The 24,075-nt window shown below is 47.4% G+C and overlaps 1 protein-coding gene and 1 non-coding gene across 3 annotated transcripts in view; one reads left to right on the top strand and one right to left on the bottom strand.

The window, feature by feature from the left end:
• Positions 1-658: 658 nt before the first annotated feature.
• On the top strand, positions 659-762 carry LOC115899397. The gene has a single exon (XR_004059115.1). It is a non-coding gene; the product is annotated as a U6 spliceosomal RNA (small nuclear RNA).
• A 17,845-nt stretch (positions 763-18,607) lies between these two features.
• Positions 18,608-24,075, bottom strand: part of NOTCH3 (notch receptor 3) — a 42,398-nt gene continuing 36,930 nt past the window's right edge. For both annotated transcript variants that reach the window (XM_010361541.2, XM_030936934.1), the window contains 2 exons: positions 21,434-21,531; positions 18,608-20,699 (listed from right to left, as the gene is read on the bottom strand). In XM_010361541.2, coding sequence (XP_010359843.2) covers positions 19,647-20,699; positions 21,434-21,531 — 1,151 coding nt within the window. In that variant the 3' untranslated portion in view covers positions 18,608-19,646. The remainder of the gene's footprint in view (positions 20,700-21,433; positions 21,532-24,075) is intronic.

The following is a 24,075-nucleotide window of genomic DNA, read 5'->3' as shown; positions in this document are numbered from 1 at the left end:
AACCACTCAACCTCAAAAAGCAGGAAGCAACTCAGCCCAGTTACAGAACCCCACAGCAAAGTCTGCCTGTCCAGAGTTTCAACCAGCCAGCCCATCCAGAATTCCTAAATTAAATAATAAAGGTCTACCACAACCAAATTACACCTACAAAGGCTGGAAAGGATGGCTATCTCCTCAAATATAAAAGCAACTACGTAGGACACAGGTTTATGTTTTAAAAAAAAATGACAATACTAGAAAAAAATCATAAATCTCCAGTAACAGACCCAGAAGAAAAGGAAATCTATAAAATGCCTGAAAATGAATTCACAATGATTCTCTAAAAGTTCGGGAGCCTAAAAGAAAATACAGATAGAAAGTTAAATGAAATTTGAAAAAACTCTATAAACAAAATTAGAAGTTTGGCAAAGAAGTACAAACAATTAGAACCACAAATAGAAATCCTAGAAAGAAAAAACCATAATAACCTAAATGAAAAGTTTGATACAAAGTAGGAGTAAGAGTGTAGAGATATTTTATTTCTGTGATCAAAGTTAAGTGGTTATCATCTTAAAATAATATTTTAACACTATAAGATTTATTTTGCAAGCCTCATGGCAAGCACAAAGCAAAGGTCTATAACATACACAACAAATAAAAAGGAAGAAGTCAGAAATCAGTGTTTGCTTTGGCAGCACATAAACTAGAACTGGAATGATACAGGGATGATTGTGGTCCCTGCACAAAGATGACATGCACATTCTTTTTTTTTTTTTTTTTTTTTTTTTTTTGAGGTGGAGTCTCGCTCTGTCGGCCAGGCTAGAGTGCAATGGCACGATCTCGGCTCACTGCAAGCTCTGCCTCCTGGGTTTACGCCATTCTCCTGCCTCAGCCTCCCGAGTAGCTGAAACTACAGGCACCCGCCACCACGCCTGGCTAATTTTTTTGTATTTTTAATAGAGACAGGGTTTCACCGTGTTAGCCAAGATGGTCTCGATCTCCTGACCTCGTGATCCACCCGCCTCGGCCTCCCAAAGTGCTGGGATTACACGCGTGAGCCACCGCGCCCGGCCAACATGCACATTCTTGAAGCATCCCAACATAAAGCTTGTTTTAAAAAGAAGAAATCAAAACATACTACTAGAAGAAATCATTTAAGCACTAAGAAAAACAGTAAAAGAGGGAGAAACACAAATAATACATAAAATAACTGGAAAATAATCAGGAAAATGGCAATAGTAAGTCCTTACCTGTCAACAATTACCTTGAATGGACATGAGTGACATTCTCCAATCAAAAAGCATGGGGTGAAGGAACAGATAGAAAGGAGCACCCAATCATGTGCTGCCTACAAGAGACTTAATTCACCTGTAAGAAACACAGAATAAAAGAGATGGGATGGAAAAAGATATTCTAGGTCTGGGCATGGTGGCTCACACCTGTAATCCAATGCTTTGGGAGGCCAAGGTGAGCAGATCACTTGAGGTAGGCATTCGAGACCAGCCTGGCCAGCATGGTGGAACCCCATCTCTACTAACAGTACAAAAATTAGCCGGGCATGGTGGCATGTGCCTGTAATTCCAGCTACCAGGGAGGCTGAGGCAGGAGAATCACTTGAACCCAGAGGCAGAGGTTGCAGTGAGTTGAGATCACACCACTGCACTTCAGCCTGAGCAACAAAGCAAGACTCCATCTCAAAAAAAAAAAGAAAAGAAAAGAAAGAAAAATATATTCCACCCAAAGGAAAGCCAAAAAACAGCAGGGATTATAATCCTTATGTCAGGAAAAAAAAAAAAAAAAAAAAAAAAAAAAAAAAAAAAAAAAAAAAAAAAAAAAATTTAAATAAAAAACTATAAAGAAACAAAGAAAAACATTATATAATGATAAAGGGATCAATTCAGCAACAGGATACAACAATCGTAAATATATATGCACCCAACAATGGAAAACATAAATGTATAAAACACACTCCCTGAGGGATTCATGTCATGAAAAAGTACGAAGCTTTACTTCAAATCTTCAGAAACTGAAGTAAAATGAAACCCCAAGCCAAGAAACTCAGACTCTACTTAAGAAATCCAGGCCGGGCGCGGTGGCTCACGCCTGTAATCCCAGCACTTTGGGAGGCCGAGGTGGGCGGATCACAAGGTCAGGAGATCAACACCATCCTGGCTAACAGGGTGAAACCCCGTCTCTACTAAAAATACAAAAAAATTAGCCGGGCGCAGTGGCGGGCACCTGTAGTCCCAGCTACTCGGGAGGCTGAGGCAGGAGAATGGCGTGAACCCGGGAGGCGGAGCTTGCAGTGAGCCGAGATCGCGCCACTGCACTCCAGCCTGGGCGACAGAGCGAGACTCCGTCTCAAAAAAAAAAAAAAAAAAAAAAAAAAAAAAAAAAAAAAAAAGAAAGAAAGAAAAAAGAAATCCAGATCTAGGCCCAGCATAAGGGCTCATGCCTGTAACCCCAGCACTTTGGGAGGCCGAGGCGGGCAGATCACAAGGTCAGGAGTTTGAGGCCAGTCTGGCCAATATGGTGAAACCCCATCTCTACTAAAAATAGTCAGGTGTGGTGGCGCATGCCTGTAGTCCCAGCTACTCAGGAGGCTGAGACAGAAGAATTACTTGAACCTGGGAGGCGAAGTTTGCAGTGAGCTGAGATCAAGCCACTGCACTCCAGCCTGGGCAACAGAGCAAGACTCTGTCTCAAAAAAAAAAAGAAATCCAGATCTAATAAAAAGCATACTGGCAGTCACGCCCTAAATATATCTGAAACAGGCCTTTTCATGGTGAAGTAAACAACACCAAAGAGAAGAACAGAACCCTTTATAGAGACCGTAATAGAAAATCAATCACATGGAAGACTGCACAGTGAAAAATAATGAGCTATGACTATTTAAGAAGTATAATTACTTAACATGAGAAAATATTGTTAAATTGAAACAAATTTATAGGCAAATCACAAACTAGAACAAAGTTGTGATAAATGTTTAACTCTTACAAATTAACAAAAACATGAGCCAAGCTCAGTGGCTCATGCCTACAATGCTAACACCTTTGAGAAGCCAAGACAGGCAGATTGCTTGAGCCCAGCAGTTTGAGACCAGCCTGAGCAACATGGTGAAACCTCATCTCTAAAAGAAATACATATATATATATATACACACACACACACACACACACACACATATATACATATATATATATATATATATATATAAATTAGCCAGCCATGATGGCACGTGCTTGTAGTCCCAGCTACTCTGGAGGCTGAGGTGGGAGGATCACTTGAGCCCAGGAGATCAAAACTGCAGTTAGCCATGATTGCACCACTGCACTCCAGCCTAGGTGACAGAGAGAGACCCTGAGAAAGAAAGAAGAAAGAAAAAGAGAGAAAGAGAGGAAGGAAGGAAGGAAGGAAGGAAGGAGGGAAGGAGGGAAGGAGGGAAGGAGGGAAGAAAAGGAGGGAGGGAGGGAGAAAGGAAGGAAGGAAGGGAAGGAAGGGAGGAAGGGAGGGAGGGAGGAAGGAAGGTAAAGGAAGGAAGGAAGGAAGGAAGGAAGGAAGGAAGGAAGGAAGGAAGGAAGGAAGGAAGGAAGGAAGGAAGGAAGGAAAAGAAAGGAAGGAAGGAGCTGGGCGCGGTGGCTCACGCCTGTAATCCCAGCACTTTGGGAGGCCGAGGCAGGCAGATCACAAGGCCAAGAGATCAAGACCATCCTAGCCAACGGGGTGAAACCCTGTCTCTACTAAAAACACAAAAATTAGCCAGGCATGGTGGCGGGTGCCTGTAATCTCAGCTACTCAGGAGGCTGAGGCAGGAAGATCGCTTGAACCTGGGAGGCGGAGGTTGCAGTGAGCCGAGATGGCACCACTGCACTCCAACCTGGCGACAGAGCAGGACTCTGACTCAAAAATAAATAAATAAATAAATAAATAAATAAATAAATAAATAAATAAGAAAGAAAGGGAGGGAGGGAGGAAAGAAGGAAGGAAGGGAGGAAGGAAGGAAGGAAGGAAAAGAAAGGAAGAAAGAGAAAGGAAGGAAGGGAAGGGAAAGGAAAATGCATGGGACCACTCCCCAACATTCATGGAGCTCAAATAAAGACCCATATACCATGTGACTGAATATTTACAGTTAAAAGTAAAACTAATAAACAGTTAAGTAAAATATGCTCTAACTCATCACACTGACTGACAACCTTCATAATGACATGAAAAAACAGACTTCAGTTTAGGATTTCTGGACTCTTTAGAGTTCCACTCCAGAATGTGATGCTGTGGAGAGCACCGTGTGCTAGTTTCTAGCCCATGTCCTATCCCCTTCTCTTCCCATCCCAGGTGCCACTTAGCACTGCAAGGGGCCTTGTGTGTATGTGTACACCTATCCCAACCATGTATGTTCAAGATGCAGCTACACCCTCCATCAGCAACCACTGCTTAACTACACCTAAGGAAATACACGCCAGCAGTGTGGTTCATATCAGAAGAAAGAAGTCCCACCTTTTGGCCCTGCTAGTGGCTTGGAGCCACCTGGGCAGGGACTTCTAAGGTCTTGTACAGCATCCTCTATAATGGAGTGCAAGCTCAAGGTAAACACATACTCTTGACTCTGTAAACTCTTTTTTTTTTTTTTTTTTTTTGAGACGGAGTCTCGCTCTGCCGCCCAGGCTGGAGTGCAGTGGCCGGATCTCAGCTCACTGCAAGCTCCGCCTCCCGGGTTTACGCCATTCTCCTGCCTCAGCCTCCCGAGTAGCTGGGACTACAGGCACCCGCCACATCGCCCGGCTAGTTTTTTTTTTTTGTATTTTTTAGTAGAGACGGGGTTTCACCATGTTAGCCAGGATGGTCACGATCTCCTGACCTCGTGATCCACCCGTCTCGGCCTCCCAAAGTGCTGGGATTACAGGCTTGAGCCACCGCGCCCGGCCGACTCTGTAAACTCTTCACCCCTTGGGATGGGATAGGACAGAACAGGGTCAGAGTAGTCCTCAGATGCATCAGTGCCAGAGTAAGGTCCCTCTTGCCCAAGGCTAACAGTGGTCCTCTAATACCCCAGTATAAAATCAGTGGATGACCCTGATTTCATTATGATACAATGTATACATGGATTGAAACATCAACCTCTACTCCATAAATACATAGAATTATTATGTGTCTGTCTAGATAATTTCACCTCTAGATTTTTCTCATTGAAAAATAACGCACTTAGATGTATAGGAATGTTCATAATTGCATTATTTAAATTTTTAAAGAGGACATGACCTAAGTGTTCTACAGGCGAATGCCCTTAACAAACAAGGGTAAAACAAAATACCGACACTCTAATTGAAAAATATATAAAGCGGCCGGGCGCGGTGGCTCAAGCCTGTAATCCCAGCACTTTGGGAGGCCGAGACGGGCGGATCACGAGGTCAGGAGATCGAGACCATCCTGGCTAACACCGTGAAACCCCGTCTCTACTAAAAAAATACAAAAAAAACCTAGCCGGGTGAGGTGGCGGGCGCCTGTAGTCCCAGCTACTCAGAGGCTGAGGCAGGAGAATGGCGTGAACCCGGGAGGCGGAGCTTGCGGTGAGCTGAGATCCGGCCACTGCACTCCAGCCCGGGCGACAGAGCGAGACTCTGTCTCAAAAAAAAAAAAAAAAAAAAAAAAAAAAATATATATATATATATATATATATATAGCATAAAAATAAGACATTATTAAAGTCATATATTTGAGAATAGATAATAATATGGAAAGAATTCTCATCTATGGGTTGTGTGAGAATGGGATAAGAAACAGTACCGGGCGCGGTGGCTCACGCCTGTAATCCCAGCACTTTGGGAGGCTGAGGCAGGTGGATCACGAGGTCAGGAGATCGAGACCATCCTGGCTAGCATGGTGAAACCCTGTCTCTACTAAAAATACAAAAAAATTAGCTGGGTATGGTGGCGGGCGCCTGTAGTCCCAGCTACTCGGGAGGCAGAGGCAGGAGAATGGCATGAACCCAGGAGGTGGAGCTTGCAGTGAGCTGAGATGCGCCACTGCACTCCAGCCTGGGCAATAGAGCGAGACTGTGTCTCAAAAAAAAAAAAAAAAAGAAAAGAAAAGAAAATAAAAAGAAAGAAAAGAAACAGTAAAAATTCTGTGATGACATTCACATACATTCTTTATACTTTTTTTAATTTCCCAAATTTCCTACATCAATTGCCAGTTTGTGTCAATAGAAGAAATAACACTTCTTAGAGGAGTTTTTTTCTCTTGATAAACTCTTCCTGGTTAATCAATCTAGTTTGACAGAGGAAGACAAAAGTTGAGGTACAGAATGCAAAACATGCTAAAACCATTTGTAACTAAAGTGTTTTGTTTTGTTTGAAATCGAGTCTCACTCTGTCACCCAGACAATGACGCAATCTCAACTCACTGCAACCTCTGCCTCCTGGATTCAAACGATTCTCCTGCCTCAGCCTCCCGAGCAACTAGGATTACAGGCATCTACCTGACATCAAGCCCGGCTATAATTTGTAATTAAAGTTTTAAGAAATAATCTGAAGAGGAAGTGCCTGTGGAAGAAACCCTTTAAGGTATTATCACAGGCTCCCTTCAGGTATAAACCAGCCCCTTCCTGAGCATCATATGGAAGGGAATTGGAAAGGAAACCCCCCTCGATATTTGCTCAGTGTAGGAGTGTCCTCTACCACAATTATCCTGCCTCCACTTGCTTGCCTCCAGTGATGAGAAGATCACTACCTGTAAAAAAAAAATGACCATTACCTAGAGCAGAAATCTCATGCTCAAAGACAGCCCCTCAGTGGCCAGCAGCAATACCAAGTAGAGCTCTGTAATTTCACAAGCCTGGATTTGAATGCTGGTGCCTTACCAGGAACAGGGTGACCTTAGTCAGCTAATTTTGCTCCTCTAAGCTTCATCTATGAAAGCAGAGATTGATCTTGTGAAGTCACAGGTAATAGGAAGATGCCCTGACAGTGTTAGGAATCTTTTTTTTTTTTTTTTTTTTTTTTTTTTTTTTTTTTGAGACGGAGTCTCGCTCTGTCGCCCAGGCTGGAGTGCAGTGGCCGGATCTCAGCTCACTGCAAGCTCCGCCTCCCGGGTTCACGCCATTCTCCTGCCTCAGCCTCCCGAGTAGCTGGGACTACAGGCGCCCACCACCTCGCCCGGCTAGATTTTTGTATTTTTTGGTAGAGACGGGGTTTCACCGTGTTAGCCAGGATGGTCTCGATCTCCTGACCTCATGATCCGCCCGTCTCGGCCTCCCAAAGTGCTAGGATTACAGGCTTGAGCCACCGCGCCCGGCCAGTTTTTTGTATTTTTTAGTAGAGACGGGGTTTCACCGTGTTAGCCAGGATGGTCTCGATCTCCTGACCTCGTGATCCGCCCGTCTCGGCCTCCCAAAGTGCTGGGATTACAGGCTTGAGCCACCGTGCCCGGCCAGTGTTAGGAATCTTTTGGTCTGTTACTTTTTTTTTTTTTTTTTTTTGAAACCAAGTCTCGCTCTGTCGCCCAGGCTGGAGTGCAGTAGTGCAATCTCGGCTCACTGCAACCTCTGCCTCTGGGTTCAAGCAATTCTCCTGCCTCAGCCTCCCAAGTAACTGGGATTACAGGTGCCCACCACCACGCCCGGCTAATTTTTTATATTTTTAGTACAGACGGGGTTTCACCATGTTGGCCATGGTTGGCCAGGCAGGTCTCGAACTCCTGACCTCGGGTGATCTGCCTGCCCTGGCCTCCAAAAGTGCTAGGATTACAGGCGTGAGCCACCACGCCTGGCCAATCTCTAACTTCTTGTGAGGACACCTGGGATTCTTATTCTGTGCTCTGCACTGCTTGAGAAGCAGAGCATAGCAGGCATAATTTGCTCACATTCTCAGTCCTGGCATCAGGATTGGAACCCAGGAGCCTGTCTTTGGAGGCTGTGCTTTCGGGACTGTGAGTTTCAGTGGCTCACCTTTCATTCCACACATCTTCATGAACAGCTCCTCTGTGCCAGGTGCTGCTGAGGGCAAGAGAACACAGCAGGGAACTAAATGGGCACAGATCCCTGCCCTGGAGGAACAGAAGGTATTAGGGGAGGCAGCTGGGCAATAAGCCACAGACAGGATAACTCAACAAGTGAGTTACATCAGAGCTAAGTGCTAGAAACAGAAAAGAGGACCTAAAGGGAGAATTGGGAAATCAGGGGAGAGTAGCCATTTTTAATGGGATGGTCAGAAAAGGCCTTGTTGATGTTTAATCACAGTCAGCTCAGAATTTCTCCTTCCTTGACTACCCCAATTTTCTGATTTCAGCTCTAGGCTAGAGATGGATCAGGGTGGTTTCTCCAGCCAGGCAAAAACCCCGAATTCACAATTGAAAAAGAATGAGGGAATGAGTCAGAGGGAGGAGAGCACTCCAGGTAGAGGCAACAGCATGTGCAAACGCCCTGTGGCTGCACCATGCCTGGTACAGGAGCAGCAAGGAGGAATGGTGAGGGAGAGAAAATGAGGGAGAGGGAGCAGGTGAGGACAGGGAGGTGATAGGGAGGTGTTGTCTAGGCCTTGTAGGTCAAGGGGAGGATTAGTCACTTACTCCTAGTGAGGTTGGAGCCGTGGAGGGTTCTAGGCAGAGGCGGGACATCCCCAGGCTCAGGTGTTCCCAGGCGCCCTCTGGTGGCTGTGGGAAAACAGTGGGCGTGAGACATTGGACACCAGGTTAAGAGGTGACTAAGCTGGTCCAGAACGATGATAATGGGACCAGTGTGGACCATGTGGGCCCATGAGGTGGGCTGGCCATGGTGGGCACATGGAGATAGTGAGGAGTTGCCCATCTGGATGGGTTCTGAAGGTGAAGCCCAATGGATTTCTTTCTTTGTCTCTCTCTCTCTTTCTCTCTCTCTCTCTCTCTCTCTCTCTTTTTCTTTCTTTCTTTCTTTCTTTCTTCTTTCTTTTCTTTCTTTCTTTTTTTCTTTTTTTTTTTTTTGGAGACGGAGTCTCGGTCTGTCGCCCAGGCTGGAGTGCAGTGACCGGATCTCGGTTCACTGCCAGCCCCGCCTCCCGGGTTCACGCCATTCTCCTGCCTCAGCCTCCCAAGTAGCTGGAACTACAGGCACCTGCCACCACACCCAGCTAATTTTGTTTTTGTATTTTTAGTAGAGACGGGGTTTCACCGTGTTAGCCAGGATGGTCTCGATCCGTGATGGTCCTGACCTCGTGATCTGCCCTCCTCAGCCTCCCATAGTGCTGGGATTACAGGCATGAGCCACCATGCCGGGCCGACCAATGAATTTCTTGATGGGTTAGTGAGTTTAGAGACAGGCTGTGGATGGTGGCTCATGCCTGTAATCCCAGCACTTTAGGAGGCCAAGGTGTGCAGATCACTTGAGATCAGGAGTTCAAGCCCAGCCTGGCCAACATGGTGAAACCCTGTCTCTACTAAAAATGCAAAAATTAGCTGGGTGTGGTGGCACATGCCTGTAATCCCAGCTACTTGGGAGGCTGAGGCAAGAGAATCACTTCAACCCAGGAGGCAGAAGTTGCAGTGAGCTAAGATTGTGGCACTGCACTCCAACCTGGGCAAGAAAGTGAGACTCCATCTCAAAAAAAATTTAAATAAATAAATAAATAAGTCAGGCACAGTGGTGTGCTCCTGTGGTCCCAGTTACTTTGGAGGCTGAGGTGGAAGGATTGCTTGAGCCTAGGAGGTTGAGGCTGCAGTGAGCTGTGATCATGTCACTGCACTCAGCCTAGGCAACAGAGTGAGATCCTCTCAAAAACAAAAACAAACAAACAAAGCACATTTCCATTCATTCATGTATTCATTGAACAAATATTTAAATATTTTTTATTAAAAAAATTTTTTGGCTGGGCACAGTGGCTCACGCCTGTAATCCCAGCACTTTGGGAAGCCAAGGTGGGTGGGTCACCTGAGGTCAGGAGTTCAAGACCAGCCTGGCCAACATAGTGAAACCCTGTCTCTACCAAAAATACAAAAATTAGCCAGGTGTGGTGGCACACGCCTGTAATCCCAGCTACTGAGGAGGCTGAGGCAGGAGAATCACTTGAACCCAGGAGGCGGAGGTTGTAGTGAGCTGAGATCGCACCATTGCACTCCAGCCTGGGCAACAAGAGTGAGACTCTGTCTCAAAAAATATTTTTATTTTTTTAAAAAGAGAAGTAGGCCGGGCGCAGTGGCTCATGGCTGTAATTCCAGCACTTTGGGTGGGCAGATCATGAGGTCAGGAGATCGAGACCATCTTGGCTAACACGGTGAAACCCCATCTCTACTAAAAATACAAAAAATTAGCCGGGCGTGGTGGCGGACGCCTGTAGTCCCAGCTACTCGGGAGGCTGAGGCAGGAGAATGGCGTGAACCCGGGAGGCGCAGCTTGCAGTGAGCCAAGATCACGCCACTGCACTCCAGCCTGGGCGACACAGCGAGACTTGGTCTCAAAAAAAAAAAAAACAGAAGTAGATTCAAAGAAAGGTGGTGGAGGAGCTGGCAGCGTCACACTGGGGGATAGGAGCAGGGCCAGCCCACCTGGAGTTCAGCAAGGACTCTGTCCATCTCAATATTGCTGGGGGTGGGGACCCGCAGCGCCTAGAGCTCTCAAACCAACAACCTGGCCCCTCTCCACTCTCATCTTGGAGGTGGCATCTGCCCCAACCCCCTGCACCCACCCCGGACAGAAGGAAAAAGAAAGGAGGAAACCTCAAATGTGGCTGAACATTAACCCTGCAACAGCTGAGGAGCTGTGACTGAGTTTGCCGCAATATGTCCTGATTCCAGGCCTGATCCAAAAGGAAGTTAATTTACAGGAGTAGAATACTCCTTATTTGCCCACCTGGAACCCATGAAAATTGCACCCATTGAGAGCGCCCAGGCTGGTTTCTTGCTTAGTGAAAGAGTTACAGGGAACCAGTAGGTGCTGAGCTCGGGGACCAAGCCAATGCCACCTCCACAGTGCAGGGAGAGGGGACCACGTGACACTCCTGAGAGCTATATGGAGCCGGGAAGGCGAGGAATGCATGGGATTGGGGTCTGGAGTCTTTCCCTTTCCTCTTTCTTCTCATCAGGAAGACCCCCAAAGGCCCTTCTCCTCCCCTTTCAGCCCCACCCTAAATGACTCTGTGTGTGTGTATGTGTGTGTGTGTGCACGCGTGTACTCATGAGACTCTAGGGCACATGCGTGTCCACACCCTACATCTTCCCTGTCTGCTTGCACAGCTGTTCACACCATAATGCTGTGTCTGCATGTGTGTGACTTTTCAGGGGTCTCCCTTTGGTTCCGCCAGATGCGCCTCCTTTCCTTTCTGGGAAAATCTCATATTCTCCTCCAGCCCATGCTTTGCAGTCGGCAAGAAACGGATTGAACGCCTCTCTGGGAAACTCCATCCAAGAGTGTCACTGCTCAGCCTTTGCTGGGTTAGCTCAGTCCCTGTACAGTTTCTGTCTCTCCCCATTTGTTTGTAGATCTGAACCTTAAGGCCAGGGATGGGCCGGGGTGGCTCCTTCAGCCAGGAAAAGCCTCTGAATTCACACTCACCATTGCCAAGGGAGGCTCCTGCAGGGCCTGCTGGCATCGCTCTGTTCACCACCTAAAAAGGGAGGGGCTGAGGATACAGCTCCTATTATGCTGAGGGTCCCCAGAGCTGCCATCCCAGGGGCTCCCTGAACACTAAGAAGTCCCACGGAGATCAGGCAGGTGCACCCTGCGGGGCTTTTCCCTCCAGGAAACTCAAGACCCCTGGGTCAGCTTCCTCAGCCCGCAGGTCCTGAATGCACAGAGCGGGAAAAGGACTAATTACCATTTCTCTTTGTGGATGACAGTCAGAAATACACTCCTCACTGCATTCATTAATGCTCCTACTACCCACCCACGCTAGGCAAGGCTGCTTCCTTAGGAAATGCACCCCCAGGCCCTGCCCTCAAAAGAGGGAGGAAGCAGTGGATCATTTGATGTTGTTCTACCAATGTAGCCCAGGCTTAACATATCTTGGTGATCTCAGCCTTCTCCATCCCTCCTTCCCTAGACCATTAATTACCAAATCAGCATTCTTCCTCTCCAAATTCTCTCTGTCCCTTCACCTCCACCCCAACTCAGGACTGCATTATTCTTACCTATTGCAAAAACCTGCAGTGTCAACTTCCTCCAGTTTGACCTCTGCACTGACCACCAGGACAGAAAACTCAAGCTGTGCTCCTCCTCTACTCATGCATCTTCCATGGCTCCCCATTGCCCTCAAAGTTTAAAATTCCTCCATCTTCACACCCAAGACCCTTGTGATATGACCCCTGCCACCTTCTCTACCTCTAAACCCAGTCATTGCTCCACTTATAACAACACTCACACATTTATTAAATTACAACAAGGAAGGAAATTCCTCCTCTGGAACTCCTACTTTAGGCATAGTCCTACTTTTCCTAAAAACTCACCTCCAGCATCACCTTCTCCAGGAAGCCTTCCGTAAGAACCCCCAAGCTAGTCACATGCAGTATCTGGGCTACCAGAGGTCCTGGGTTTTCTCTTCATATTGTCTGTGTTCCTCTGTGTCTCCTGTCAGCTTGTGAGGTGTCTTGGACCTGGCCTCATCTTATTCCTTTCTCCAGGAGCATTCAACTTAGATGATAAATCCCCTCCTTGCAATGCTCCTTTCTCTTTCTTTTTATGGTATATGCTTCTTCTCTGGCCACTCTTCCTTAGCCTCCTCCTCTTCTGACCCCTAATATGATAATTCCCCAGGGCTCAGTCCTAGACCTCTTTTCTCTCCCTAGCTGATAAGTACAGACTCATGAGTCTGTGTACCCACTCTATGCCAAAAGGCCTGCATAGTTTGGGTTTCCCCCAGACACAGACTCTGAGACAAGGATTCTAGTGGAAGTAAGTTTATTTGGGAGGTGATCCCAGATCTGAAGAAGTGAAAGTAGGAACAAAAGGAAGTTTATAAAGCATGTCCTATCAAGTAAGTTATCCCTGTAAGCAACTGGGGTCAATCCCACTGGGGACCTCTGGGTGGCAGCATAGAACATTCACCACAGAAGGGCGAGGGAGATGAGGTATGTATACACCCACTCCAGCTGGTCACTGTTGACGGTTGCTCCTGAGTGCATTAATTATCCAGTAATCCTGCCCGCTGTATGTGTGGATGGAGTAAGCTTTGATGTCCAGAGAAAGCCCTCAGACAAATAGATGCAAGCACTGGGTGTTGGAAATCAGGACAATATGCAGTGAAGTGGTCAGAGAAAGTGGATGTGGGCAGGGGACCGACACTATCTGCTGCATGTGGTTTGTCCACTTCACTTCTGACCATTCTTTATCACTCTCTTTCTGTACTTTTGCTGTTCTGATATTGAAGCAGCTCATGGCTTCAACCTTGACTCTCTTCTCTCTAACTGATTAGTACAATCATACGGTTTTAGATACCACTTCTATACCAACATTCCCCAAATCTACATCGTAGATCAGCCATCTACTCTGAGCTCCAGATGCATAAATCTAACAATCCGTCATCAACCAATGTGAGGTGGGATGTCAGAAAAAATGTCAGAGTATGGACCTCCATAAAGTATGTCCTCCATAAAGAAATGAAAAAGCTAGAAAAAATTGTTAGACTAAATTTTTGAGAATTCTAGAAATTAACTAAAGTCTTGCAGCAACTCTGAGAGCATGTATTCAAAAAATTACTGCATATCAGTGAGAACAGCATACTAGTTGGCATTTTAATATATCTGGTCCTCTCCCCCACTCTCCAGCTCCACGGTCATCTTGAAAAATAGCATCCCAAACTCTGGTGCAGCCTGACATCCACCAGAGAAAGCAAAATAGACCTAGAACCCTTTCAAGCCTCATTCCCAAAGAATTGTCTTTTTTGTTTTTGTTTTTGTTTTAATATTTTTTTGAGATGGAGCCTCTGGAGCCTCTCTCTGTTGCCCAGGCTGGAGTACAGTGGTGCAATCTCAGCTCACTGCAACCTCCACCTCCCGGGATTCAAGCGATTCTCCTGCCTCAGCCCCCGGGTAGCTGGGATTACAGGCACGTACCACCATGCCTGGCTAATTTTTGTATTTTTAGTAGAGACAGGGTTTCACCATGTTGGCCTGGCTGGTCTCAAACTCCTGACCTCAATGATCCTCCCACCTCAGCCTCCCAGAGTGCTGGGATTACAGGTGTGAGCCACTACACCAGGCCAAGAATTGTCATTGTTTACCACGCTAGTGGTTCCCTGCAAGATCCCACTTGCAAAGCTCTCTGTATTTGACCTGGTTCTGAGATAATCCCATGCAAAAAGCCTTCTCCTTGGGGGTCCTTTGTTGACAACAGCTACAGGAAAGTATTTTAGCTTCATGGATGCCTGAGGCAGTGAGTAACAGTTGAGACAAATAGATTAAACCAAAAGCTAGGGAATGAGCTGTCTATAGAGGCTTTGAAAAGCTCAGATAAGGCTGGGCACAGTGGCTCCTGCCTGTAATCCCAGCACATTGGGAGGCCGAGGCAGGTGGATCACAAGGTCAGTAGTTCAAGATCAGCCTGGTCAACACAGTGACCCCGTCTCTACTTAAAAATACAAAAATTAGGCTGGGCGCGGTGGCTCAAGCCTGTAATCCCAGCACTTTGGGAGGCCGAGACGGGCGGATCACAAGGTCAGGAGATCGAGACCACCCTGGCTAATACGGTGAAACCCCGTCTCTACTAAAGAATACAAAAAACTAGCCGGGCGACAAGGTGGGCGCCTGTAGTCCCAGCTACTTGGGTGGCTGAGGCAGGAGAATGGCGTAAACCCGGGAGGCGGAGCTTGCAGTGAGCTGAGATCCGGCCACTGCAGTCCAGCCTGGGCGACAGAGTCAGACTCCGCCTCAAAAAAAAAAAAAAAAAAAAAATACAAAAATTAGGCCAGGTGCGGTGGCTCACACCTGTAATCTTAGCACTTTGGGAGGCCAAGGCGGGTAGATCAACTGAGGTCGGGAGTTCAAGATCAGCCTGACCAACATGGAGAAACCCTGTCTCTACTAAAAATACAAAAAAATTAGCCAGGCATGGTGGTACATGACTGTAATTCCAGCTACTCAGGATGCTGAGGCAGGAGAATTGCTTGAACTCAGGAGGTGGAGGTTGTAGTGAGCCGAGATTGTGCCATTGCACTCCAGCCTGGGCAACAAGAGCAAAATTTCGTCTCAAAAAAAAAAAAAAATACAAAAATACAAAAATTAGCTGGGCATGGTGGTGCGTGCCTGTAATCCCAGCTCTGGGGAGACTGAGGCAGGAGAATGGCTTGAACCCAGGAGGCGGAGGTTGCAGTGAGCCGAGATCTTGCCACTACACTCCAGCCTGAGCAATAAGAGTGAAACTCCATCTCAAAAAAAAAAAAAAAAAAAAAGGAAAAGAAAGATTAGTAGATAGATAGAAAGATAGATAAATGAAAGATGATAGAAAAATAGATTCATAGATATAAATAGACAACAGAGGACAGAGAAGCATGAGATAGATATAGATGGATGAAAGATAAACGATAGATGATAGACCTAGATAGATAACAGATAAATGATTGACATGCTAGACAGATGAGCATGCACAGAATGTAGGCAAGGAATGTTACTATGCCCTGGGGCTCACAATAGTGGACAGACTTTATCGCTTCTAGGCCAAAAGGGCCAAGCAGAAGAAACAATAACCCAGACCCACAGAGGGTAGGTAGCTGGAGGGAGAGCACTGCAGGTACCCTGCAGGCAGGTAGCCAGGGAGATAAATACATTCCACCCTCTAATCCCTCACCTGTGTCTCTCATTGGCCAAACCCAAGTGGAAGGCAGAGAGTAAGGAAACCCATCGATGCCATCTACCTGGGTCATTCTCCCAGAGCACAGAAAAGAGTGGAGGAAGATGACTGCAGATCTGGAGGCAAAAAGCAGACACTCAGCTGTTTATCATTGTCCTCTCAGTCAAGAAATCAACTAGGATGTCAATTCCAAAGTCCCCAACCCTTCCCAACTTCAGCTTGCCAATGAAATCACATACATATGAATCTTCAAATCTCATTAGTTAATTTTCCCCAATCACCAATGCAGGCTTCGTAGTCCTCAACCTAACATCCCTCCTGCAGTCATTCCAGGGAGCTCCCGGTGTGGATGAGTCTCATATGTCCTTACAAATAAGTCAGCTCCACGAGGTACGAAAGTGGGTTCCCCCTGTGGGACACTCTTCTTCAATATTCTGTTGACATAAAGCCAAGGTTGCATGATAGAGTGGACAAAGTGGGTAGGGAGAATGACTTTCTCTGCATTTGTACAGCACTTGGGAAGAAGAATACCCAAACTTGCTTAAGCCCCAACAGATATTTTATTTTTTATTCCCAAGAATCTACTCATGCATAAAGCTAGATGGACTCCTCGTGGACCAATGATTCGAGTGCAAGGAATTTATTCACAAGATCATTCCAGAAAGCTCTAGTAGGATTGAGGAAGAGTAGGTTGCTGCTGTGGGCAACTGGGGCTTAATCCCAAAGAGCATCCTTTGGGAGACTCTGCGGATCATATCCATGAATTCCCCCAGACAGTGGTGACGAAACTGGGGTATTTATCCACCATCTCTCATTCATCCCTCATATGTTGAGGGTTGCTCCTGCCCCACACAAGAGGAAGTCCCCAGGTGGAGAGTCTCAGGTGTTCACAGTTAGATGCTGTAAGCAAGCACTAGAATGGTAAGTTCCAAGGGGATATAGGGGTGCACTCCCCATACATCCCCCAACTAGCCTGAAATTCCATAAAAGCAGAGACTGGGCCTATATAATTCACCATTTTATTCTCAACAACTTGTCCAGGAGTTGGCACACAGTAAGTGCCCAATAAAGGTTAGAGGGTAAGAGAATAAACATAAAATAAAGTTGAGACAAACATAAAAGAGACTCTTTCATCTTCAAAGACTTAGCCTAAAGGGGGTGGGGGAGGAGTAAACATTTATTAGAAGCTTCTACAGAATTCATGCTTCTGTAAACCTGATTGCCCCTAAATTTAGCACACCAGTAGTTCCAAAGAAAAGACTTTAAGACACGCTTTAAGAAAACAACAGGTGTGATTCTGCCTCCCATGTGACAATTGGCAATATCTGGAGACATGTTATATTGGTTGTCACAACTGGGAAAGGGGTGCTGCTGGTAGCTAATGGGTAGGGACCAGAGATGCTGTTAAATATCCTACATTGCACAGGACAGCTCCCCAGAGCAAAGAATGATTTGTCCCCAAATGTCAATAATGCTGAAATTAAGAAACCTTAGGTTAGAGAGTGGATACATGAACCAATTGGAGTCAACAGAAAAATCAACCACAAGGTCGAGTGCAGTGACTCACGCCTGTAATCCCAGAACTTTGGGAGGCCAAGGTGGATGGATCATCTGAGGTCAGGAGTTCGAGACCAGCCTGGCCAACATGGTGAAACCCTGTCTGTACTAAAAATACAAACATTAACCAGGCATGGAAGCAGGCACCTGTAATCCCAGCTACTCAGGAGGCTGAGGCAGGAGAATTGCTTGAACCCAGGAGGCAGGGGTTGCAGTGAGCCGAGATTGTACCATTGCACTCCAGCCTGGGTGATGAGAACAAGACTCTATCTCAAAAAACACAGGAAGAAAGTAAATAAAAGAAAAATCAATCACAATACTAGAAGTTTCTCTCTCCCCTGGAAAGAGCGATATGGCACCTATTTTGATAACACAGAGAGAGGGCTGGAGCTGTGTGATGTAGGGAAGAGAGGTTGTACTGGGTGCCGTGTGGAGGATGTAGATGAAACTGATGCCCAGAGAAAGTTGTAGAGACGAAGAGAAACTGAGCCATTGTTGACCACATTTGAGCCACTAGATCAAATCTCCCCGAAGTTGGTCCTTTTAATTTATATAAGCTAATAAACCCCTTTCTTGTTTAAGCCAGTAGGCTTTTGTGTCATTTGCAGCCAGGAGCACTCCAACTGACAGAATCAACGAACACTAAATCCTATCCTCCTTTCCTGAAGACACCAGTGTAAACAGAACCTTGTCTTGGAGCATGATTGGTTGTGAGAAACAGAAACCCACCGAAGCTGGCACAAGTAAAGAAGTATTTATTACATGGGTCCAAGGTTATCTCCAAAACCCAAAGGAGCATGAAGCAAAAGTGAAATTCATGTAGAATCATCATCAGACACTTAGAAAGCAATTAATAAATACCTGTTGATCTCAATGGAATGAACACTCATTTAACTGGAATTGATACTGCATTGGGAGCTGAGATAAACCCCCCAGCCCTCAAAGAGCCATTTGAGCTCTCATTTCTGATTCTTCCTGAATATTAGCTTCATTCTTCTGCCCTCTTAGCTCATCTGTTTGCCCACCACCTCGAATTGGCCACTGATATTTCTAAATCTAACTGTGACCTTAAGAGCTCCACCAACTGAGCAGTTTCTTAGCCTCTCCATTAAAAAAGGTTCTCAAGCAAAAGAATCTGATTGGCTCAACTTAAGTCAGGTGACCACCACTGATCCAATTGGTAGTCATCTGCCAAAAGAGGAAGCATAAGTAGACTGGCAAGTCAAATGTATTTACCCCAAGATGGGAGCTCAAGTTAGCGCTGGGTGGGGGAGATAGAAGTCCCACTGCCACCACTCCCCACCTTACCTAGACACAGACCAACAACACTGAGTGTTCACTATTCCTTTATTAGGTGGTGGGGGGAGTGGGGGCTGTACAATGCAAGGTTTGGGAATTCAGCTACACAGGGATCGTGACCAGAAGCCATATTACAAAAATAGCCTAAAAATACTTATATTCTGCCATGAGGCTGGGCCAGGGGATTACCAGGAAGAGGAAGTACCACTCAGGCAGCTCCTCCTCTTCTTGTAGTCCCACATTTACAGGGAGACAAAGGAATGCACACATCTCCCCTGGCTCCCATTTCCCACCAGCAGCCCCCTAGTTCCGAAAGGGAGATGGCCAAGGGTGGGGCTGGGGCAGAGGGAGTTGGCAGTGGGCCCTTCCCCAGCAAGGCTATGGAACACGTCCCATCTGGAATGCAGTGAAGTGAGGGAGGTGGGGTGGGGGAGGAGGCTCCCAACTCTCCCCCAACCCCTGGCCCCAGTGGGTGTGCCCAAGGGTGCCTCCTTGGTACATACCTGGGTCGTGTACTCGGTACATGGATCCCAGTCATGCCTGTATACTAGGTACACAGAATCCAGCTTGGCCGAAATGGGCCCACAGACTCAGCCCCACGGGGGCACTGGGGGGTTCCCAGGGGAAGGGAGCATCTCCATATATATATTTTGTAAAAAATAATAATAATAAGTTTGTTTAAATGAATTTGTTTCTATACAAAATGTAAAAAAAAAAAAAAAAAGAAAAAGAAAAATAATAATAATTCATTCATGTCAGAATGTAAGGAAATGAGAGGCCAGAAGGAGAGAGAAAGGAATGAGGGAAGAGAGAAGTGGGGAAGAAGGAGATCCCAGACTCTTCACAAGACTGAGAGGGTGGGTGGTAGCCCCTACCCATTATAAATAAAGGAAGACTGAAGCCCTGGGCTGATGACCTATCTTGGTCACACTGCAAGGCAAGGATGCAGGAGGGTTGGTGAAGAGAGAATAGGATGAAAAAGACTAAAAGGAAGGAAGAGACAGAGAAAGAAAGGAGGCAGGATGGGGGTCTCTTTAGCACCCTCAAGATCTAAGAACTGACGAGCATCTCAGGCCAACACTTGCCTCTTGGGGGTGACTTCCGGCTGGGGCCCCAGCTGGGTCTGGGCCTGAGCAAGGGAGCTAGGAACAGACAAGGGAAGTGGCTGGGCAGGCAGTGCCCCAGTGGCGGTGGCCATGGCCCCGGTGGCAGTGGCTGGGCTGGGGGTGGATTCGGACCAGTCTGAGAGGGAGGGTGGTGAGGGGCTGGCCCAGTGCTCAGGGGATTCAGGGGATGGGGTCAGGTAAGGGTGCTCACTGGGAACCCGCAGGAAGCGGGCCTTTGGGGGGCTGCTGTGTGCCCCAGCCGCTGGGTACTCCTCGCCATGTCCTGGGACTGCCAGGTAAGGCGGGGGCCGCTCCTGCGGGGAGACGGGGGTCCCTGGGTTGAGCAGCTGGGGTCCCGGAGCCAGTGGCAGCAGGAATGAGGGGCCTGGCGGGGCAGGTGGGGGCAGCCGGGCCCAGTCGAGGGGGACAGCCACAGGGTTCAGCAGGCCCAGGCTGAGTACACATCCTCCAGGGGGCTGGCGACCTAGACCCGCCCGGCCTGGGCCACCAAGCTGTGCCAGAGACACTGCAGTGGCAGTGGCAGCTGCATAGGGCCCCTCAAGGGGGAAGCCACTAGGGGAAGCAGGGGGCCCACCAAAAGGCCGCGGGGAGTCCAGCGAGTCCACGGGCGACAGCGTGACCGAGCTGTCAGCCAGGGGGCCTGGGCAGGCCAGCGTCAGCTTCTTGCCCCGCCCCCGGGGCCCCTGCGGTCCCAGCCCTGCCTTCCCAGGGGGCCTCCTGCTCTTCTTGGACCCCGACTGTGTCGCTTTGAGGCCGGGGAGGAAGGCCCCTGGAGGACAGAGCAGAGGCCCCAGGCCGTGGGTACCGGGGGGGCTGCGGGGCCCACTGGGTTGATCCAGCAAGCGCACGATGTCCTGGTGCAGTCTCTCCTGGGCTACATCCCGCGGCAGCCTGTCCAGGTGGTCGGTGATCTCACGGTTGGCAAAGTGGTCTAACAGCAGCTTGGCAGCCTCGTAGCTGCCCTCGCGGGCGGCCAGGAACAGAGGGGTCTCCTCCTAGGGGCCCAGAACCCACAGAGGTCAGCGAAACCCCGGCTAAGAGTAGCAAAGTCTTCCAGCCTCTTGGGGGAGCCCGAGAACTATGAGTTTGCACACTGGAGTTTGACAGACCTGAGTTAAATCCCGGCTGCGCTGGGGGAGCCTGGACAAGTTCTTTCCTCTAAACCACATTCATCCATCACCTACTAAGTGCCAGGGGTCAAGGCCAGGATTGGGGTGAGTTAAGCGAGTTACTCACCTTAGGCATAACTTTTTTTTTTTTTTTTTGACAGAGTCTCGCTGTGTGGCCCAGGCTGGAGGGCAGTGGTGCCATCTCGGTTCACTGCAAACTCAGCCTTCTGGGTTCAAGCGATTCTCTTCTGTCAGCCTCCTGAGCAGCTGGGATTACAGGTGTGCACCACGACGCCCAGCTAATTTTTGTATTTTTAGTAGAGACAGGGGTTTACTACATTGGCCAGGCTGTCTCGAACTCCTGACCTCAAGTATTCCACCCATCTCGACCTCCCAAAGTGCTGGGATTATAAGCGTGAACCACCACACCCAGCCATTAGGCACAAAATTTAAGGGGCCACCAAAAACTTTAGTTACCAAAGTAAATTATATTTTAATTCAATGTTTGGGGTTTTGTTTTGTTTTGTTTTTTGAGACAGAGTCTCACTCTGATGCCCAGGCTGGAGTGCAGTGGCGCTGTACCAGTGCTGACCCCCAGTGGACCAAGGGCTGGGGCTCACCTTGCTATCCTGCATGTCCTTATTGGCTCCACTTTTGAGCAGGGCCAAAGTGGCTTCCACGTTGTTCACAGCTGCAGCCCAGTGTAAGGCTGATTTTCCTGGAGGATGAAGGGGAGAGAGGTCAGGACCAGGCTCCTGTCCCGGGGCCCCCATGTCAGGGAGGCAGAAATTGTCTAGAATGTGGCCTAGGGGTAGAGGAGGCAGGCTCGCCATGAATATCCAAGTACTTGTGTCTGGATCCATGTATGTGCAAATCTGCAAAATGACTCTTTCTGTGCAATGGGGAAGTACTGTGTGTATGTGTGTGTGTGTGTGTGTGCACATGCATGACCGTCTATACACAGGAGGTGCTGTGTGGACCTCCTTCAGTTGAACCTAGGGTTGTGATGTCCAATACAGTAGCTAGTCACATATGGTTCTTATTTATCCATTTATTTATTTTTGAAGCAGTGTCTTGTTCTGTCACCCAGGCTGGAGTCAATTGGCATAATCTTAGTCCACTGCAACCTCCACCTTCTGGGCTCAAGCGATTTTCCCTCCTCAGCCTCCCTAATAGCTGGGACTACAGGCATATACCACCATGCCCAGCCAATTTTTTGTATTTTTGATAGAGATAGAGTTCCACTATGTGGAACCATATTTGAGCCCAAATTGGTCTCAAACTCCTAACCTCAAGTGATCCACCAGCCTTGGCCTCCCAAAGTGCTGGGATTACAGGCATGAGCCACTGTGCCCAATCTACATGTGGTTCTTTAGATTTAAATCTAATAAAATAGGTGCCAGGACCATTCGATGGGGAAAGAATGGTCTTCTCAACTAATGGTGCTGGAACAACTGAATATTCACATCCAAAGAATGAAGTTGGACCCCTACCTCACACTTTATACAAAACTTAACTCAAAATGGATCAGAAACCTATATAAGAGCTCCAACTATAGAACTAAACATCTAGAAGAAAACATAAAGAGTAAATCTTCATGACCTTGAATTAGGCCAAGATTCTTAGATGTGACACCAAAACCAAATAACAATAACAACTATAAAATAGATAAATTGGACATGATGAAAATGGAAACTTTTGGCCAGGCACAGTGGCTCACGCCTGTAATCTCAACACTTTGGGAGGCCAAGGTGGGAGTATTGCTTAAGGCCAGGAATTTGAGATCTGCCTGGGCAACAAAGTGAGACCCCATCTCCACAAAAAAATTTGAGAATTACCCAGGTGTGCTGGCACACACCTGTAATAGCAGCTACTCAGGAGGGTGGGATGGGAGGATCACTTGAGCCTGGGAGTTTGAGGCTGCAGTGAGCCATAATCACACCACTGAACTCCAGCCTGAGTGACAAAGTGATACCCTATCTCTAAAAATTAAAAAAAAAAAAGGTCCATCAATACAATGGAGTATAACTCAGCTGAACTATGCTTCAACATGGGTGAACCTTGAGAACATAATGCTAACTGAAAAAAAAGCAGACAAAAATGACCACATATCATATGATTACATTTATATGAAATGTCCAGAACAGGCAAATCCATGGAGACAAAAAGCAAATCACTGGTTGCACAGGGCTGGACAGATGAGGGGCTTGGAAGATGACGGCCAAGTGGTGAGAATTTCTTTTTCAGGTGATGAAATGTTCTAAAATTGATTGTGGTAATAGTTGTACGACTCTGACTATACTAAGAGCCATTGAATTGTACATTTTAAATGGGTGAATTGTATGGCATGTGAATCATATCTCAATAAAGGTGTTTTTTGGTTTTTGGTTTTTTTTCTTCTTCTTTTTTTTTTTTTTTGAGACGGAGTCTTGCTCTGTCACCCAGGCTGGAGTGCTGTGGCCGGATCTCAGCTCACTGCAAGCTCCACCTCCCGGGTTCACACCATTCTCCTGCCTCAGCCTCCCGTGTAGCTGGGACTACAGGCGCCGCCACCTCGCCCGGCTAGTTTTTTGTAGTTTTTAGTAGAGACGGGGTTTCACCATGTTAGCCAGGATGGTCTCGATCTCCTGACCTCGTGATCCACCCATCTCGGCCTCCCAAAGTGCTGGGATTACAGGCTTGAGCCACCGTGCCCAGCTTTTCTTTTTTTTTTTAAAGGCTGGGCACAGTGGCTCATGCCTGTAACCCCAGCACTTTGGGAGGCCAAGGCAGGCAGATCACCTGAGGTCAGGAGTTCGAGGCCAGCCTGGCCAACATTGCGAAACCCCATCTCTATTAAAAATACAAAAAAAATAGCCAGGCATGGTAGCGGGTGCCTCTAGTCCCAGACACTAGGGAGGCTGAGACAGGGGAATCACTGGAACCCGGGTAGTGGAGGTGGCCGTGAGCCAAGATCACACCAATGCACTCCAGCCTAGGCAACAAGAGCGAGACTCTGTCTCAAAAAAAAAAAAAAAAAAAAAAAAAAGGCAACACAAGGAGAAAAAGAATTAAATGAACTAAAACATTTAGTTCTTCATTTGCCCCAGCAACATTTCAAGTCACCACATGTGGCCAGTGGCTACCATATTGGACAGTGCAGAGAATAATTCCATCATCACAGAAAGTACTATTGGCCAGCTCTGCCCTGAAGCCATGGTTCTCAACTGGGAGAAACTCCCCAACCCCGGCCCCCAGGGCATTTGGCAATGTCTGGAGACTT

Source organism: Rhinopithecus roxellana, chromosome 8 (assembly GCF_007565055.1).
Source record: "Rhinopithecus roxellana isolate Shanxi Qingling chromosome 8, ASM756505v1, whole genome shotgun sequence".
Taxonomy (NCBI): Eukaryota; Metazoa; Chordata; class Mammalia; order Primates; family Cercopithecidae; genus Rhinopithecus; species Rhinopithecus roxellana.
The sequence above is the reverse complement of the archived record's forward strand: the minus strand, read 5'-3'. Positions and strand labels throughout refer to the sequence as shown.